The 20,132-nt window shown below is 41.5% G+C and overlaps 1 protein-coding gene across 2 annotated transcripts in view; it reads right to left on the reverse strand.

The window, feature by feature from the left end:
• Positions 1 to 20,132, reverse strand: part of LOC115023467 (neuroligin-2-like) — a 148,242-nt gene that overhangs the window by 55,657 nt on the left and 72,453 nt on the right. The window contains exon 4 of one of the 2 annotated variants that reach the window (XM_029454469.1): positions 12,302 to 12,355. The exons of the other annotated variant lie outside the window; for it this stretch is intronic. Coding sequence (XP_029310329.1) covers positions 12,302 to 12,355 — 54 coding nt within the window. The remainder of the gene's footprint in view (positions 1 to 12,301; positions 12,356 to 20,132) is intronic. 2 annotated transcript variants of the gene reach the window in all.

Here is a 20,132-nt window from a genome sequence, read left to right on the forward strand (position 1 = left end):
TAAAGTATGCATAATTATTTAATCAATTAGAGGCTTCATACATAAGCTCTTTTGCATAATATTTGCATTTTGTTACACAATCAAAACCCTAAGAAACCTGTTCATTATGTGAGCATATGGCACGTCTAGGCTGTCGAGGCTTTACGGGACAGTCATGTGAAGTAGAATAGATACATTTGCCCAGTGTGTAATATGTGTCCGCACTTTTACATTCAAAGCTTCTTTAGAGGTTATTTTAAAATGAAGCTTTGAATATCTGACGCCATATTTTAGGACGTCATTACACACACACAAACAAATCTTAAATCTTAAAAACTAAATGTTCAATTTGAATAAAGATTGATCAGATTAAACCAGTTAAGTGTAACTTGTCAGTGCGCCAAGCGGGAGAGCAAACAGCTTTACCACAGAGAAAATGTTCTTTTTGAAAGTCTAAACCCTGCCTTTTAGAGTTGTTGGGGTTTTGCATTGACTTAAGCTACGTGTGTGTGTATGTGTGTGACCACGGGGCTAACACAAAGCCATGACCATGGCTTTGTGTGCATGTGTTACATCTATGTTAAAAGCCTGAACACTTCATTTGCTGTGCATTGTGTGAGAAAATGTTTCTAATTCCAAGGCTAATTTCATGACGTGCATCAATTACATAGAAGTCCTAGAGAAGCTAAAAGCTCCATCACTTTCATTCTGGTCTGTGGTCTGCGCGCGCACACGCACGCACGCACGCACGCACGCACGCACGCACACCGCAGCTCCTGTTGCCTCTGTTCTCGCTGTCTGCCTGAGCTTATGACACGGGGGCTGTGGGGACCAGCATGGAGTGTAGATGATCCGAGCTGCTGTACTGTTTGTACTCCGTCTGCAGCGACTCCACTGCCTGCAGCAGCGAGCAAAGACCCACCTCACAGCTCAATATGCTTCCAAAGATCCGATTGGCAAACCCAAACCCAGCTGAAGAATAAGCAAACAGCTTCTGCTCAAAAACAAAAGGTAGAAGATGCGTCTACAGTATTTATCTAGCACTGTATAATAAATATCACGGCTAATATAGACATAAATATTCCTCGGCTGGGTTTGAAGACATTTCACAGCAGTCAACAGCAACAAAACTGCTCGTTGTCAAACAATCAGATGTAGCGGGCGAGTTATTATTGTGGTTGTAGCGATGTCCCACAGAAATGCTTCTTTTTTTCTCTTTGGGCAGAGTAAGGGTGGGCGAGGTGAAGACAGACTGCGGGAGAGTAAAAAGACTAATTTTGGACCACTGGGAGTAAGAACAGCCGGCGTGGCGTGACTTAGAACAACATGCTCCTATAAGACTAAACAACATGTGAGAAGTGCTCCTCTCCATTTATCTCTCGCTGTCCATCTATCGCTCTCCCTCTCTCTCCACCACCTCTTCCCTATCTCCCTTCCTGTTCCTCTCAATCTATCTCACACTCTTTATCTTTCACTCTTCGCTCCCGTCCTCCAGCAGCCACCACCCTGGCCTCTCATCTTCTCCACTTTGCTTGTTTTCTGATCTCCATTTTCTCCATGATAACCTCCCTTTTTTTCTCTCCACCTCTCGCTCGCTCGCTCTCCCGCTGTCCTAATCTAACACACTGTCCAGCCTGTTGCTGCGAGTCTATTAGCCACCTCTCTCACACCTGCTTCCAGTGGCACCGAGCAGTCTTCCCCTTTTCTCTCTCTTTGTTTCCATCTCCATTTGTCTTCCTCTATCTGTTCCTCATCTCTCTGTCATGGGATTCTGTAGCACTTCTACTGTTAAATTGCCTCTCTCACCCCCTCCTCTCTCCCATCTGTGTTATAAATAGAGGTTGGATTAGGCTGACTTTTTGTTTTGCTCACTATTAGGGTGTGGATCAATTCCACAAATTGAGTGGATGGGGAAGCAAAATCACACTCACACACACACAGCCCCTCTTGTCCTCCAAAACGCCACAGTGACAAAGACGATACAAACACAGGCATTGTCCTTGTTTTCCCACTGCTGCCTCTCTCCATTTCCATCATAACAGTCTTCTCTTCCATTTTCCACGTCTCTTTCTTTCAGCCTTAAGCCTTTTGGACTCCAGTTGACCCGTCTCTGCTTTCCTTCTCCCTCCCTTTGCTTTCGTTTTGCTCGTCTTTATCTCCACGTTCTTTATGATTGACCGATAACAAAGACACCCTCATTTGTATGCGAGTGTCTGAGCTTGTTTGACTGCAGGAGTCTTAACACTTACTGCGTCTTGTTTGAATATACACCAAAGAAAAACACATTTAGCTACACAATTACTCGTACAAATATCAATAAAGTTAACAATAATAAATCACTACTTGCAGTGACAACATGGTCCACTTAACATTTTTTTGATTGGTATTCCACTTGGTGCATTTTTTGCCATTTTTGAAGCTGTTTTGAGTCAAACATGATAAAAACCTGATTCTTTTTCAAGACTATCGTAATTAATTTAGTCTTAAAACAATCCTAACTCTTCTTCAAACACTCTTGTACATCTAGCTTTTCCCTCAAAGACAAAACACTGTAGTCTAGTGAGGACATTTTAACATTCACGAGTACTTCATGAGGGTAGGACTGGAGCTGAGGGTGTCACCAGGTGGCTACAGGTAATAGGGAACTAAACGCAGACGAAGGCAGGCAGACGGGATCAGGTCAGTGATTTATTGAAGGAGTGTCGGCTTACTGGCAGGTTGCGAGGGAGGCAGTCAGGCAGGTAGCCGGGCACGTACAGGTCCGAGTGAAGGGGCAGATAACAGAGGCTTCAAAGCCGAACACACACACACGGCAAGAAAGCGACAGAGCACTATGACGGCTGAGAGGCTGATGAGGGAATGAGATGCAGGTGAGCAGCTGGACAGGTAAGGTAAGGTGTGCAGGTGGGTGGGGAAGTCAGGTGACGGGGAAAAGGCGGGAAAATGGCAACATAAGGGAAGTGGCTGGAGAGGAGGGACACGAACGGTCACATCTACAACGAGCGTCAGGTTGTCTGTGATGGCTCGGAGTTAACATGTTCATTTTTCAAGAGGTGGAAACAATCACAAGCCGGCTCTACGTTTAACACCGTTGTGTCGGATTACTTGTATCACCAATAGAGAGTCGCAATATTGATTTTTATATACTGCACATGCTGCAGGTTATTGCTCAGAGGAAGTATAAGGAATGCATGTCAATGAAAGGCTCTAAAGCAATTCTTCGTATTGTATTTTCACATTTGTGTACGTCTATGAATATAATCAACCCCCCGCTCCAACACTTGTCCTCATCTCCCTCCTCGTCTGTCCTCATGCAACCTCTCATTATCCCCAATCCACCTCCCTCCCTCTCCCTCTCTCGGCCTTCGCCTACTTCCCTCCCTCCTATAACGATGTGGCCACATGGGGCTGCTGTTCCCGTCCTGGTGTCGCAGGGTGTCTGGGGGTCTAATTGGGACTGAATGAGTGTGAAGCTGTGAGGCCTCATTGACACATGCTGGGATCCAGGGGTTGGCTCGTCCATCCCCCCTATAGAGAGGCACTCTGAGTGAGTCTTTAAATACAAACACACAAACACTCGAGCATAATACACCAACACTTGGAACACGCATAGTTCTTGTGTCATACACACGCGGACACTTTCATGTTTGAGTTCTCCCCGTCTGTACTGAAGCTGAACTTGTACCTGGTTCACTGCAGCAGTATGATTTAACTGCAATAGACGGATCAAAGGTTTGGTGCCAATTTGTAAAAAGTCTGAATTCCCGCTTTTTTGTTTTTAACGCTTGTTATCAGAATAGAGTTTGGATCGATCAGCGCTACGCTAACAACGTAGCTGCGTCATCAACACTTAAAATCCTCTAAATTCGGCGTAAATACGTCGGCAACGTTATTGTTCATACTCTTGGATATCTACAGGATATAAACTCATTGAAGATGTTTTATTATTGATGACAGGTGCCGCATTTCTGATTGAACAATGTACGGACGTCAGGAGGAGAATCTCAATGCCCTAATAACACACCATAATAGTGATGACCAGTGTGGGTTCTAGTTCAGCTGTTGTTGTTCTTGGGAAGTTTTATAGCTGGTCTCACTTTAGTGGCATTTTAACATTCTGGCATCGGGCACGTCAGAGGAAAATCAGTCAGTCTCGGCTATTTCTGTCACATTTATATAAAAAATGTAACAAAAAAATGTATACTACCTCCGAACAGATAAATACAAACTTATCGGTTATGGATTATCAGCAGCCACTAATCTCGTCTCATCTGTCCCGACAGTTAATCAGACGGTGGAGGAGCAAACTGTGCTTCTGCTACGGAGCCGTCAGACCTCCAGCTCTGATTGGTCGGTGCAGCTCAGATTCACCACGCCCACGTTTCCCCTGTATCCATGCAAGTAAACCAAAAAGACCGCTGGCAAACAGCAACATCGTGTTGGAATGAGACCGAGGGAAGTTTTCTACCTGTAGTCCCGCTTGATCATATCCGTCCCTCTGAGAGTCCAAAATTAACTTCCACAAACTAGTGCGTAAATACACCTGCCAAAAATATTAGCTTTATGAATTATTTGTGTACATGACACTACATCAAAGTACCTCCCTACATGTTTTTAAAGTATTTGAGTTACTAATCATTGAATGCTGGTTTAGTGACGTGTAGCTCCAGCATGTTAGTATAATTGCTTTACTTTGATAAAAACAAATTGTTTTACATTATTTACTTTGATTATATTATGCTCCAAAAACGGTTTGATAAAGACAAGTTAATTAACACAATCAAGGAATTCAGACATCATTAAATATCAACTCTGTCTCTTCAAAGTTGAAATAATTACTTGGGATTGTTGGGATTCTGTTTACTTCAATGAGTCGAGGCGGGACAGAGACAACACACACACACACACACACACACACACACACACACACACACACACACACACACACACACACACACACACACACACACACACACACACACACACACACACACACACATCATAGGGAGGAGGTTGGGACGGATGAGGGGGGGGCGGGACCAAACACTGTATGTCGAAAAACAATAAAAACTTCCTTTAGTTGCTATGAGCGGTTATTGTATTCAAAGAGCAGGAAAACAAATGAAATATGTTGCTGTTGAGTATTTCTACATGTATACTATATATATATATATACATTTATAAAACCACAAATCAGATCTGCAGAGCTAAAACAAACTGAAACTAATGTATTGTTCCAAATATGAAGAGTTTAAAAACAATACAGAACAGATTTGTTTTTGTGGAATAAAAGAGAATTACAGAATAAAACCTTCACAGCTCTTTAGACCTCTTACTGAAGTACACATTCGCTTCGCAATGTGAACACATCAATGAGACGTAAACGCTGCCTTTCTTCTACCACATGCAGTGTGCTTCACGCATCAGCAGCTTTAACCCACTGCATATTTCAACAATACTATACTTATGTTATGTTATGATCTCGCTGTGCGCCTACGCTGCAAAACAATCTGACAATTCCAAACTTCATTTGTTTTAGTGAGCCCTTTAAAAGTGCATTGATTAGGATGAAATAAAACCACGATGCTCTCGGCTAAAATCAAAGGCAGCATTGTAGTGCTCACTGAGTTCCAGGAGTGGAAGAGGAGCCAGCCTCCGCCGCTTCCCTCGGTCCCTTGTAGCCATTACACATGGAAATAAACCCAGCCAAGTGAAAAACCCAAAAAAAAAAACTGTGCTGAGCTTTTCTCTTTTTTTTTCCCAGGCGCTAAGCTAGCTGACAGGCGACGCCAACTAGCTCGCTCTTTCCATCTCGCCCCTCGTCCCGCTCCATCTCCTGGTGCCTTCCGATCCTTTTCATCTCCATCCTTCCCCTCAGCCTCCCTCATTTCCCTCCTCCTCCTCACTTTCTTTGTCTTGTCAAAGGGTTTCAAGCCCAATAAAATACTACCTGTCAGCGAGCGATGCAGTCGGTGTATTCGACACGATATTGACACAACCTTGACACGACGTGGGCCGAGCGTCGAGGTAATGGGGAGGCAGGGAGCTCCGGCAGCAAATAACCGACAAGCCCACCGAGAGACGGACTGATAGAAAGAGACAAGAGATTGAGTCTCTGTAGTAATGTTCAAATAAAGCTAGTTTGACAGTACTGTTGGTCCTTTCCTGTAAAAGATTCCACCGTGCTATTCTTTGTCACGCTAGTGTTTTCTACGCCATGCTCTCCTGTTGTCTTCTTTTGATTTTGCCTTTTCACACAGCGAGCTGCTCAGTCCTGCTCTCTTCTTGGCTCTTTTACTTCCCGTTCTCCTTGCATCATCTTTCATATATGCTACTCAATCGTGTCCCCGTGCCACCTCATTGCATCAAGCCATTTGTACTCCGCACATAAGGATGTAAAAATGGTGAAATAAATAATGGAACGGATGCCGGTCTGCACATTTCTCACTGCCTATCGCTCACGGCCTCCGTGTCCCTTTTTTTTATTACAATATTTAGAGATTTGGCCGTTAGAATGTGCACCGTACAGTGCGTTGAATATTACGCTGTGTCCGTGGTGAACAGCCTACAGGAGATTTAGCAGGAGAGCCTCTCCATTGATGCTCCTAATTATATGAAAAAAAAGATGAAATATGCCAAGTCCCCGTCCCCGTTTTCCAAAACGAGGGACTGTGAGCGATTACTATAATAGGGGGAAGTGTTTTAGAGCGAATGTGTATGTCTGAGGGCATGAACAGAGAAGCCGATATGGAGTGATGCTGCATTGCCCACAGGCCAGCGTCTGTTAGCAGAGTTATAACCACAGTGGAAGCGGCACATAATACAGACAGACAGGAGGGGGGGGGGGGGGGAGTAACGGAGGAAATTGAGAAAAATACGTTATTGAAGACAAAAACAGACAAAAGCTTCCGTCTCACACACACAAACTCGTATTATTCCTCCATACCATGGAGTCATCCAGGAGCCGGCGTTGTGAATGTCTCATATTGTTTGCTGGAGTCCCTCCTTGATAAAGCCACTCTGACGTCTTTCATCTCGCTCACCATCAATAAGCACAAAGCGTCGTCTCGACTCCCTCTGGTGCTGCCATCTCTCTAACTAATGCCCCTTTATGTCTCTTTGTCCATTTTCTTCTCGTCTTCCTCTCCTCAGATTTCAACCACTTAAAAAATCATCTCTCGCAGTCAAAGCAGTTTTTCTCGGGAATACTGCGTAACGTCCGAGCCATTGTCAGCTGGTACACAACACATTCCACTGAAAGACATTCATTTAAAGCTGATTCGGTAAACTGCGCTCACTCATCCAGCCGGAGGAGAACCACTGTTTTTTTGTTGTTGTTGCAAAGCCAGTGTTACAGGCAGTTAATCAACGGCCTGTTTGATGCGGAGCCATTGTTTTTGTTTGAGCGCACAGCGGTCAGCGGGGACAGTAACTTTCATAGATAAAGTTTTACAAGGCTTCGGTGCTTGGTCAGTAAAAATTTAAGACCCTGCCGTTTAGTTACGCATTCTGTTTCAGAGCGGAGGGCTTATGCGGTTTATAATATCCTGGATGAGATAAATAACTGTGAGAAACAAAAGCACGAATGCTGACTTTGCTAAAACTGAATCCTGGTCATTGTTTTCCTTATCTATCCATAATAACTTGAGTCGTTGCTGTTTGTGTATACGGTGATATTTACTGGCACAGAGCATCGGACATGTTACTTCAACCAGCAGGAAGTGTGTTACTCTCTTTATGACTTTAGCGTATCATATCATTTATAATATAACATCATTTCATGCATCAGTGTGAAGAGATTATTATTTCAGTGGCTCTGTTTTCATTATTTTCCTTCCACTTGTTGAAGAGTTGTGTAACATTAACGCTGTGGGACACATTCTCTTTATGGACTAATGTTTTATTCTGTTACACATTGTGCTGCATTAAACTTATTTGACCTAAAACACTGCGCCTCCAACTATATACTTCTGCATATTACTGGTTACACGTATTAGAAACACTGACAAAAAGATACTTTCAATTAAAAGCAAAAGGTCTTAGAGAGGGATTTAGTTTGAGGTCGGTTAACTGTTTAATGCAAGATTAAAACACAAAGTGCAGCTTCAAGTTGTGACTAGCTTGTGTTCGTTAGCATGTAGCAGCTACAGTCAGACATTCCCTCAGGAGTCGGAGGAGAGCAGAACGCAGCGGAACAGAGAATGAATAGAGAACTTGGATATGATTATAGATAATTGTTTGTGTTGCTCTGTGTCTACTGTGGAGGCAACATGTCTGTCACAACAACGTTTAAAAAATATGATGATATGCAAGAGTTCACAGCTTGTTCTGCTGCCCCCTAGTGGCCAGATAAACCACCTAACGCAGCTTTAACAGCATCAGAAAACATGAACTACTTGATGTTGTCTAATCTTAGCTGATAAAAGGACCTGTCAATCAATTTGAAACCGATATCAGGTTTCAATCTCATGTTTTAATCTTGTCAACCTAAACGTGAGGATCTGCTATTTCATAAATTATCTTAGTTGCATCCTGATATATGAATTTTTTAAGAAATCCATATAGTTTCTCCTACAAAGTCGATTTACATTATTGCAAAACAAATTGAATGTCCTTATGCGTAGGAAATTACAAGCAAACTTGACATTTCTGATTATTATATTTCTGTCTGAAGAAAGTGCGAAGAACCGCATGCATAATACAGCTGGTCCACATAAAATAATCAGTATAATACAGCCTTGATAGTCTTTTCTCTTTTGTAACATACATAACGAAACAGAAATTGATCAAATATACCAAACTCATTCAGTTCACGTGCTGGTTATAAAAATAGAAAATCAGCGGTCTACCTTATTATCAGAACACATTAATTGAGAGTAAATTGAAACCTTTCACTGCTGTTTGATTAATGATATCCAATGCTATACTGTAATTAAATACCCAGTTGGATGGTTCATATTCTTATCATCGCTGGTCATGGAGAAAATTGACTGCATTATTAGGAAAAAAAAAGCCAAAGCCTCCTTTGATCCATCACATAATTTACATGTTTGATGTTTAAAAAGAGAGAGGGACATTCTTCCTCTCTTTTTACATTCGGGATGATAGAAATAGGAAAAGTAGCATTTTACAGCGTAACAGAATATTTAGTTCTCGTTGTTTATCTCAGCAGAGTACATCGTCTCGAGGTTCTATCTCAGTTGTTATTTGATGGCGGCTGATCTCAACGGCGAAGAATGAAGGAGTTCTGAGCATTTTTGTGACCTAGAATTTGATGAGTCTGGCTGCAGATTACAGATCACCAGAATCTAATGAAGTGCTGCATAATGCTTGCCTCTCAAATAACCTAATATAACCTCCCGTAGCTCTCTTCAATCTCTCCTTTCCCTCTTTATAGAATAAAAATAATGAAGCAGTCGAGATGAAGAGATGGCGGTTGATTGAATCCCCCCACTGTGCCGTCTGTAAAAATTTCTCTGTCATTTTGATACCATTTGATTTGTTTTTCCGACAATTCTTTCCCCGTATTATGTTTTTTTATTCACAGCTGATATAAATGATAAAACATGTATGTAGCTCCAAACGATGGTAGAAGTATCGCCGGCCTATCCCTGCGCTACATGTGATGGAACATTTCCTTTTACGGGCATGTCCATGTTTGCATTGTGTGGCCCTGTGTCTACATATTATATGATAGTGCACATTAAACCCTGCTTCTGTGTGGGTCAGAGAGAGATGACATTGTTCCTGGCAGAAATATGTTCCAGGTTTGGGGCTCAGGTGGCTCCGGTTTGTCTCTGATCAGAGCTGACACACAGGATGGCATAGTAACACACTCTCGCTGTCTCTTTCTTGATTTAGCTCAATCTCGGTCTGATTTGTAATCCTCTCCTCACACACACACACCTCTATACACAGAGCTGCGCTGTAAGCCCTATCAATCTTTTTGAACACTGAGCAGCACTGCGGCCCAGCAGCCTTTGCTCTTCTCACACCTGATGCAGAGCTGCCGCTGCTGAATGAAGTCATCCGCTGGGTGGAGGAGGCCGCCTTAATTCCTCGCTGCTCTTCTTCTGTACAGTATGTGCTTTTTACTTGAATAGAAGACCTCATGAATAGGTTTTCTGCATGGCCTGGAGTAAACTGCTTTATGCCCAATTTGATAAAAGGCTGTTGACACAAAGAATGAGGACACAATGGATGAACTCATTGAGCCAGTCGCCGCCGCGATCAGATAAAAGTGTTTGGAAAACTTGTGTGTTAAGGATGTTATTCCGTTAGTCAGGGAAATAATTAGGGAACCAACTGAGGAGGGAATTTGCCGTGTTAATGTAGGATTATAAACATGTCTGCGCTCTGAATCTGGTTTTTTTTACTTTGGAATTGAAGTTGTGCAACAATTGTAAACCACTGCAGGTCTTTTGACAGGTAACAGTGCGTTGCCTGAGGGTGGAAGATTGCACAGGTCAGGCTTCGGGGCAGCTTGGAATCAGAGTGTGTGTATCACAGCCTTGAACTATGTGTATGAATCATTTCCAGCGGGCGAGAAGGAGCCGACTGCCCGTCGTGTTGTATTACCTTATCATTACACAATGCAGCCATTGCACAGAAGCAGTCCCACTTCAGCTTCTTTCTACATTATTAATGCTTTTTCTGCATCCAAATAAGCAAAAAAAAACAATATGCTCTCTTGTATATGGTGTATGCTCTGCTCTGTAGAAACACAACGGACTTTTACAGCAGGATCCGTTCACATTCTGCAGGTTCTAATATTGTTCGAGACGAGTTAAAGATCCCCTGCAGACATTATTTGAAAATACTCTGCTTGGAATGATAATTTGTGTCTGATATTCCGCAAAGAATTACATCATAAAATATTCTTAAAATCACATGTACTTATTCTCTCTCACTGGAAAAATCCAAAATCTACAAATATGCTAATATTGTTTGTTTCAAAACAAACCAGAACTGCTGGACACACGATGTCCTGCTTCACTGAGAAAGTCTGTTCTCAGCTTTAATTACTAGAGGCTATAAATCAACATTTAGTGTACGGCGACGCATTAAAACGAGCAAAACATTTAATAAATTGAACATTTTACGGGCCGATTATTGATTTTTTTCTTTGCAGTGTTTCTGCTTTTTTTGTGTATTCTTATGACGGGTCATCTATTTATTTTTTTAAGTACCTGTGACTAATATGACTCGTATAATTTAGGTCTTTGCTCAGTCAGTGTCTTCAGATGAATTCCAGCTCAGGATTGTGCTGATTAGCAGTTCCCAATCAAATAATGTTGAAAGTACGTCATGATGAGCGATGAAATACATATTTATATGAAGGTGGGAAGTGTCTCGCCTGGGCTCGACTGTGGCGGCTGAAAGAGTTGCGTCTGAGCCGCCGTGTTTGATCACCAAGAAAATCCTCTGTGTCAAACTTTCTCCGACTCCCAACTTTAATAAAAAAAAAGAAATACCCCAAATCAAAGAGCATCACGGAGCAAGAAAAAGATTCACCCGCATAACCCTCAAAATAGCATAAAGAGAAATATGTATCAAAATATCATCAGTCATCTTTTTTCCTCCAAGAAACAAGTCCAAAAGAAGAAGAAAGGAAGGGGGGGGGGGGGGGTAAAAGTGCAGATAAAATCTCCTCCACAGTGTATGTGCTGCAGGTAGGAGATAAATTAACAGCAGGCTGTGAATTCTGTGTCCTTATTGTAGCAACCGATTAAACCAAAACCTTCCAAAAGCAAGTGTCCTTGGATGTCCCCAATTTTTTCCCCTCCTTCCTTCATTTGATGTTATCATCTCTGACTTGGAATGAGGCTAGCTTAATATTTGTGTAGGTCCTTACTCAATAGCAATTTCATCCTTGAGCTGGGGATTGAGGCGCAATAATAATACACCTCATTGTGTAAGCTGGTCTCAATAGGTGCTTTGTTGCGCCGGGACAATGTATTTTCAAGGGCACAGTGGCGATGATGATGTCCGAGGCTCTCGCTCGTTTCGAGAGCCACGTGAGGATCTCTGGAAATCACAACTGCCTGTAGATGACTTTATAATGAAGGGTGTCTGGGTTCCATTAGCCAGGCGTTATGATAATCCAAGGTTACATAAGGCTAATGATTTGCATAGGAAAGACAGCGTTTTAATTGCAATGGTCAGCACATACACTTACACCAACACATCGGTATGCATCTCATATCCAAAGTCCCACCTAAGAGATGTTTGACTTGTGTGTGTGTTTTCCACTCTATGTGTGTACACATCCCCCAAAAAGACTTCAAAACAAGAAAAAAGGAAAAACATGCAACAAAAATACCTTCGTCTCGAGGCTTGTTCATTGAAGATTCATCATGTTTTTTTGTGAGCGGACCTAGGGTTAAGAAAAAAAGGGGGGAAAAAGAGAAAAGAGAAAATTCAAAAAAGATTACTGGCAAAAACGGAAAAAAAGAATATCAAAAAAAGAAAAGAAGAAAGAGCAAAAAGGACAAATCAGCAAGAGTTCATGGTTGCTTATTGTTTTTTGTTTTGTTTTTTCCTTTAAAAAGAGTACAAAAGCAAAAACAAAAGGCATCACAGACACAGATTTATCACAAGAAAAGACACAAGATCAAAGAAAACTGGTTTTGTTTGGATGTGATTTCTTTCTCTCCCCCTGCAGAAGAAAACAGCTGCCACTGTTCATGGTCTCTCTGTCTCTCTGTCTCTCTCTCCTTTTTAACCTTGTTTGTTCCCTGAGCCTGACTGTTTTTTCGGGTGGGTGGCAGGTGGGGTTGGTGAAGAGGGGAAAAAGGGAATGTGGAGTAATAAGGCCTCTGTGGTTTGCAGAACAGGTCCCTGCCCTTTCCTCCCACCACATGACCAGAAAAAGGACATATTTTGAAAAAAGAACAGGCAAAGAAGAGGACACCTACAGGAAGAACGGTGGCTCCTGATGCTCAAACCCCAAAATCTTAACGCCAACCTTTGAGCAGTGAAGCACACAGAACATGTTGCACAACATTAGTCAATCAGACCTTTTTAGATAGACACACTGAACACAGAGACACCTTTAATTAGTCAACCACATACACAATGACCCTGTAAACGTAAAAGACATGTTAAACACATTTCAGATGGAAAACAGGGGCACAGGTGCGTTTGTGTTTTGTAGCGTGTGTGTGTGTGTTTGTCATTATTTAGCGGTGAAACCAGAGAGCTATTCCTCAGGCGGGTAAATAATTACATAGCACAACAGCAGTGTGTCAATTTCAAATGACAAGTAAGCGTGACGCTAATTGCGCAGAGGAGTGCAGGTAAAAGGTGAATGTAATTTGATCCCCATCTTCCCACTGGCTGTTTTTGGTAAATTAAAAGTGGTGGAAAGAAAGAGAAGAAGGCGGAGGGAGAGAGGGGAGATGCCCACAGAGGGGGGAAACGGAGAGAAAAATAACCTCTTCTCGTCTCCTCCCTCCCTCCGTCATCTCTTTTCTTTTATTCGTTGATGAATGGCTCGCGTCACATTCAAGGAACCCGAGCGTAATCAAGAGGCGTCTGTGCCATCAGCCCTCCTGCTCCTTATTATGAGCAAGTGAGGTGCTCGAGAAAGAAACACGTTATTGTCAGATGTCACAGAAAAGAGACACGGTGAAGGTTCGTAGAAAGTAGGCACTACTGCAAAAATACACTTTCTACCTTTCATCGCTTTCATCTCTTTGGGAACTTGAATTTTATTCAGTTGAATCTGTAAAAGAAAACACTTATAACCCAACACTAAGACTGTCAGGCTGCTTCCTCGTCAGGGCGTTCTGATGAACATGCGTCGTACATCACATGACTGAGGGAGAATCCAGCACTTCCAACATGACATTTACAAAGTAAAAGCACACAACAAAATGTTACATCGAGTCATAGAATACACATAGAATTCAAGACGTGAAGAACACAACCCAGGTGGAAAGCTCTGGAAAAAGCTAGTAAGCGGAGCTTGAGTTAAGATTTGGTGTTTTCAAGCAGGCATCATAAAGAGCAGCGCCACCCGGTCCACGTCAAATCAGATGTATGTAACTATACATTACATGGGTGTTACATGTCACACACGGAGGAGGTGGTTGGAGTAGCTGGTCGGCGTACAGAACACAACTTTGGTTTGCATCCCAGGTGTGTTCAGGTAACATGCGGTGAATATGTTTAACTCTAACCCGAAAAGTCAGGGATCCATCGTCTGGGAACCATAAATGTTTGTACAATCGACCTGCAGGTGGCGCCGGGTGAAAAGTCAGGGGATCATCAAAGTCGCTGGGCGTCTTCATCTGGGCACCGTGAGCGTCTGCGCGATATTTCATGGCACTCCATCCGATAGTTTATGAGATGTTTCGGTCCGGGCCAAAGCAGTGGACTGATTAACAGACCGACGTTGCCATTACTGGAATTACTTTACTGGTGGATTAATGCAACAGTTAACAGCTTGTGATGGCTAATGGAATGAAATATTTTATTCTGAAAAGTAATATTTATGACATAGAAGCTGTGCTTTACAATATTGTTCTAGTAGTGACAACATGGAAGCAGACATTACCAATATTTGGGGTATCTTTCCGAAGCATTTACCAGCTGAGAAATCCTGCAAACAGTCGTTTTATAAGCTCAAGGTCCACTTACTAGATCTTCCCTGGCGCTTTTTTCACGGTCTTCCTCAGCGATGAAGACCCGAGCGAGATGTAGTTGAAAGTCACGACGGAGCTAATAAGTGGACCTTGAGCTGAAACATGGCAGTAAAAGCTCAAATGTGCAGCTGAACGATCATTACATAGAGTGTGTATAATATATAACTACAGGGACATGCTTCTGACTGATGGCAAAACTCTAAACTAAAAAGTTTGTCAAGTGATAAAAAAGGTTTAAATATTAACCTTCCCATCAAAGAAACCAGACATCACAACACTTTTTTTGGGGAGGAAAAGCAGAAAATCAAGCAGCCATTAGGAGCTCGGCGACACGCTGAGCAAAGAGTCAAAACTGAGCTTGATTGACGTCTTTTTGCAACGAGCCGAGCAGAATCAAGATGAGAGAAAAATAGCTGCTTTTCTGGACATTTTACTTTTCCCAATCAAAGGTGCTGAGGAAGAAAAGAGTGTGTGCAATTGACCCCCCTCCACACACACACACACACACACACACGTCTGTAGATGATGAAAAATAACAGCAAATACAATTAGAATACACCCAGAATAGACAAAAGGACATTTCAGTACAGGGCTTAAAAACAGACAACATTTTATAGTTTTTACAACTATAATTAGACTTTTCTAGATGTTTTTACCAATCGCATGTGCTAAATGCATAAAATAGCTGGTAAAGAGTATTTTACACCCTCTCTCCTCCACACAGTATTTCTTTTATCCTCCTCCTCCTCTGTGAAACAGTTTCCTTCTCTCTGTCCTTGCACTTTACCGGGTCTGTATTGCCGGCCGACTGCAGCTCACTTTGAAGCTGGTTATATAAGGCTTCACATCGGCTACACTTCTCCCAGCGGCCACACACACACACACACACACACACACACACACACACACACACACACACACACACACACAGTCACACTTACACATCCTTGTACAGTGCACATTTATGCAAAGCAGACATACAACACAGACTGGAATGCAAGAAGTGTGGAGGCACACATTCACACACAAGGTTCAGCAACACGAATGAAAATAAAGAGAGACAAAAGAGAATCGATGCTCGTGATGTGTTGTGTTAATGCAGCTGTGTCTTTCCTTTACTGTCCTGCTGTGGACTGCTGTACTTCAGAACACAAGGCTTTTCAGAAAGAGTCGTTTCATTCACTAGGTCTTCTTTTGTGAATGACAAGAAGGAGTAACAACTAACATGAAGCATCTTAATGTAATACAGTGTTTGGCCACCAGGAGAATCTCCTTTAATTCATCACCTGTATTTAAATATAATGTGTAGCCTTGATTTAGATTTAGATTCTATAACTAACTTAGATTTTGCAGTTATATGTCTAAAGCTGAGCATCGAGACAATATTATAATTAATACGTTTTAGCAGAATCATATCATGAAGGGATGTTAAGCATGTCGGCCCCTTTAAATTTGACATTATAAATATTCCTTTGACGATGGTGGTTATTATAAATACTGATTTATTTTTCCTACAGTGAGATTTTATCACGGTTTCTTGTAACCAATAAAAATAAGAAATCTTTTTTGTTTACAATTTAGCACATTTATTATTATTTTTGTTATTATTGGCCCTAATTTTCAAGATAATGGTCTAAAATGTAATAATGGTTTTAAACAAAACAAATTGTCGACCCTGATGCTTTCTATGGGATTTACCGGGATTTACATGAATGATGAGGTGCCGATTGGTGTGGAGATATGTACAGTTGTGTGTATTATTTAATTTTTTTACATATACTGTATTAAAAACTACTCTGATGTTATGGGTAGCAGCAGGACCATAAGTTTTCCTACTTTATATGGATTTTTGCATATACAGCATTTTATATAAATGTCCATATTTAGTATATATACTAGGCTCAGATATCATAGCAATGTACAATATACAGGTTGCATATATATATATATATATATATATATATATATATATACACACACACACACACAGTATATATATTTAACAAAAACATCTTTATCAGTATTTAAATTAATATAATTTGGTACTAGGATGTGATTTGAGGCAGACAGTAGCCGATACACAACAAAAGGCTTCTTCCTTTGTGTTTATGGATATGAGCGTGTGAGTGTGTGGTGTGTGTGTGTGAGAGTGTGTTTGTGTGCAAGGCACAAGAGTAAGTAGGTGTTAAATAGCTCATTTAGGCAATGTGTGCCAGTCCGGCATGATCTACGGGGAAATGGAACTGTGTGTGACAGCCTGTGAGTGAGCGTCGACCATAAAAGATGGCCGCTTGTACAAAGGTCTGTGTGTGTGTGTGTAATTCAGAGAGAAGAGATGGGGACATTGTCATTGTCCTAGAGCTAAAATATTGCAGCCCAAATGCAGCAAATAACTCAATAAGATTTGTGTGTGTGTGTGTGTGTGTGTGTGTGTGAGAGAGAGAGTAGGCTGTAGATGAGTAACTGGGATAAGTGAGATGTGACTGAGAGTCGCTCACCCACACACACATTCTCTACCTCACGCGTTGTAAGTAGATGTTCTGGTGTGAGATGGAGTACTTCGATGTACAGACAATCAGGCACGAAGGCGCGCAGACTATACTGCCAATCTTCTGCTTCACTCACCAAACATGTGCACGTGTGTGTGTGGGCCGTCGCAGATGAGTCGCTGAGATGAGTAAACTGTGACTACGCTACAAACAAAACTGTGAAGTCCATTTTTCAGATGAACGGCAGCTAAAATAGGATCCTGTGTGAGTCGGCGGAGCTTCTGTCCTTCCAAGTGATGTTCAACATTCACCCTTCAGAAATATTCTAAATGGATTTTTATAGTCGTCATTAGTCACCCTGACGCAATAAGTGTTCTGCTGCTCTTGTGTCATTAAGTCTCCATTTAGTGGTGTCGGTTAAACGCTGTGATTTGCATTGACTGTTTATCGGACAATATCACAGAAGACAGAAGAGCAAGAGGTCAAAGGAAAAAAAAAAGGGTTGTTTTGCGATGATGACCCGTTGTCATTATCCCAATTATTACACGACAAGAAATCAATAATCTGACATAGGGCATGGGCAATATATCCATATTATATCGCTATCATGATATAAGACTAGATATATGCCCGCTGTACATTATCCCACTTATTACACGGCTGCTTAGTAAAGAAATCAATAATTTGACATCGGGGCAATATATCCATATTATATGGAAATCATGATATGAGATATTGTTTTGGATTTCTGATATGGGATATCATAATAGTGTTGTCTTCTCCTGGTTTTAAAGGCCAAATTACAGAAAAGTGACGTCATTTTCTGCTCTAGTTGTTCCACCGTTTGCTTTTACCCACTTCCTCGTTATATCCACATTACGGATGATTATTTATGTCAAAAATGTCAATATTTTGTGAAAGCACCAATGCTCAACCCTACAATATCATTACATTATCGATAGCGAGGGATTTGGTGAAAAATATTGTGATATTTATTTTCTTTATATCGCCCAGGTTTAAAAATGAAACATGATTACTTTTAGCTTTAATGTTGGAAAGCCGTCAAATTAATCCATTTAAAGCTAGAATAATTCAACATGTCTCCTCGTACATGGACGGTGTGTATCCTTCTGTTCTTTTCAATCCAATAATTCAGTGGTCGGGTTTACTTTGTGCTCCTGTTGAATCACTAGACCTTGAATGAGGACTACGGGGGCTCTTCTCTTTCCAGCCTGTCCATCTCACTCAATACACAGCAACCTTGCCTGTAGCAGCATTAGGTGAATAATAGACTTTTTGGAGGGGTTTTAAAGTTATAGGACAAGGAGAGGTGTCATGATGCTGTCCCGGCAGTCTACCAGAGGGCAACAAAGGCATTATAGGTGCTATATAAGTGATGGCTGGATGAACTACTTTTTCATAGTTTTAAAAGGGGGGGGGGGGGGGGAGATATGGAAGTGAAGCTGCAGAAATTAGAAAGTTGGTTCCATTGATATTTTAGAAGAGCTTGATAACTTTGTGATTAGCTGCCCATCTCAAACTCGTGCTTGTTTGTTGGCTATAAGAAGTAGATCTGTTGTGGTTTAGCTGGCGTGCTTTAATCTCATTCTACATTCTTCTCAGGAGAGTATATGCACATAAAAAAGGATAAATTAAATATGTGTGGAGGGTTCTGCAAACATATTAGATGTATTTATATCCGTGTACCACAAGGGTTCTCTTTTTTGAGGCATCGAGTGCTGGAATAAATAACGGCCAAAGAAAATCCTTGGGACTGTTGCCAGCTGCACAAACTGCAAATTGGAGGTGCCAAAAATAAAACAAGAAAAATAAACATTTCTGTAGATTCACAGGAGTCGTGTTTAGACAAGGTGTTAAAGTGCTGGACATTACCTGCTGCCATTTTAGCATCAAAAGCATAATATTCATTGACAACTGACTTAAAAATGAATATTCAATATGTTATACAAAACCAGTTTTTACTGATTTGTTTATTTCACTTCCCCCGAATGACCCTAAACCAGAAGGAATGTGAGTTTTCCTGTTGCTAAAACACTCACTAAAAACAGATCCGATGGTTCGCTTATAGTGCAGGAAGTAAAACTGTCTGTGGTTTATAGAGACTGGTCAGAACAAGAGAAACTATCCAGTGAGCGGCAGATGCCTTGTTGTTGGCAAAGGTCAGAGAAGAATGACAAGGCTGGTTTGAGCCTCAAGTTTGGCATTTTGGCCATTTGTTTGGAACCAGAGGTGACGCGAGAAGGTGAGGCTGAACGTTGAAAAAGAATATTCAGGCGAGCAAAATGTAACAATTAGCTTTCATGAACTGAAAACAGATTGTGAAAAGTTCTATACGACACCCTGGTCAATCACAAGGTAGCCCCGCCTTGAAGCATACCCTGCTTTATCGTTTTTTATACTTTAAATAAAACCAAAATGTACTAAATGAACATCATGATGTGTTGAAGAAGACTTGAAACTAGCGATTGAGACCGTAAACTCGTCGGGAAAATGTTTACCGAGCTAATAAATCAAGTGAGAAGTTGGGTCATTTTCTCGTAGACTTCTATACAATTGGACATCTTTTTGCGACCAGGAGTCGCCCTCTGCTGGCTGTGTGAAATAATGCAGGTTTAATGCACTACCGGAGGTTTCCGCCGGCTACATTTGGCGCCGGCTCTCCAAAATTAAACAATAGAAGTTCAGAAAAACGTTTCCGACTCTGATGACTCGATTTCTGCTGCGGAAGGAGTCTGCAGTTAGAACAGCTGACTGTGCGCTGTAGTTGATGTATGTACATACTGAATGTGCTGACTTTTTTTTGACGCAACATACAGTTTTTGACAGCTGGCTGACTCTGACTGCCTCATGTCAAGTAAATAAACTGTGTCTTTCATTGGAACACTATCTACAGCTGATGTGACACTCACAGATCTTCTCAGCTTATAGATCCCACTGAATCACAATAGTTTGGTACACGTGTTACTGTCACATTGTTTGATTTAGCTGTGATTCT

This window comes from Cottoperca gobio, chromosome 18 (genome assembly GCF_900634415.1).
Source record: "Cottoperca gobio chromosome 18, fCotGob3.1, whole genome shotgun sequence".
NCBI classification, from domain to species: domain Eukaryota; kingdom Metazoa; phylum Chordata; class Actinopteri; order Perciformes; family Bovichtidae; genus Cottoperca; species Cottoperca gobio.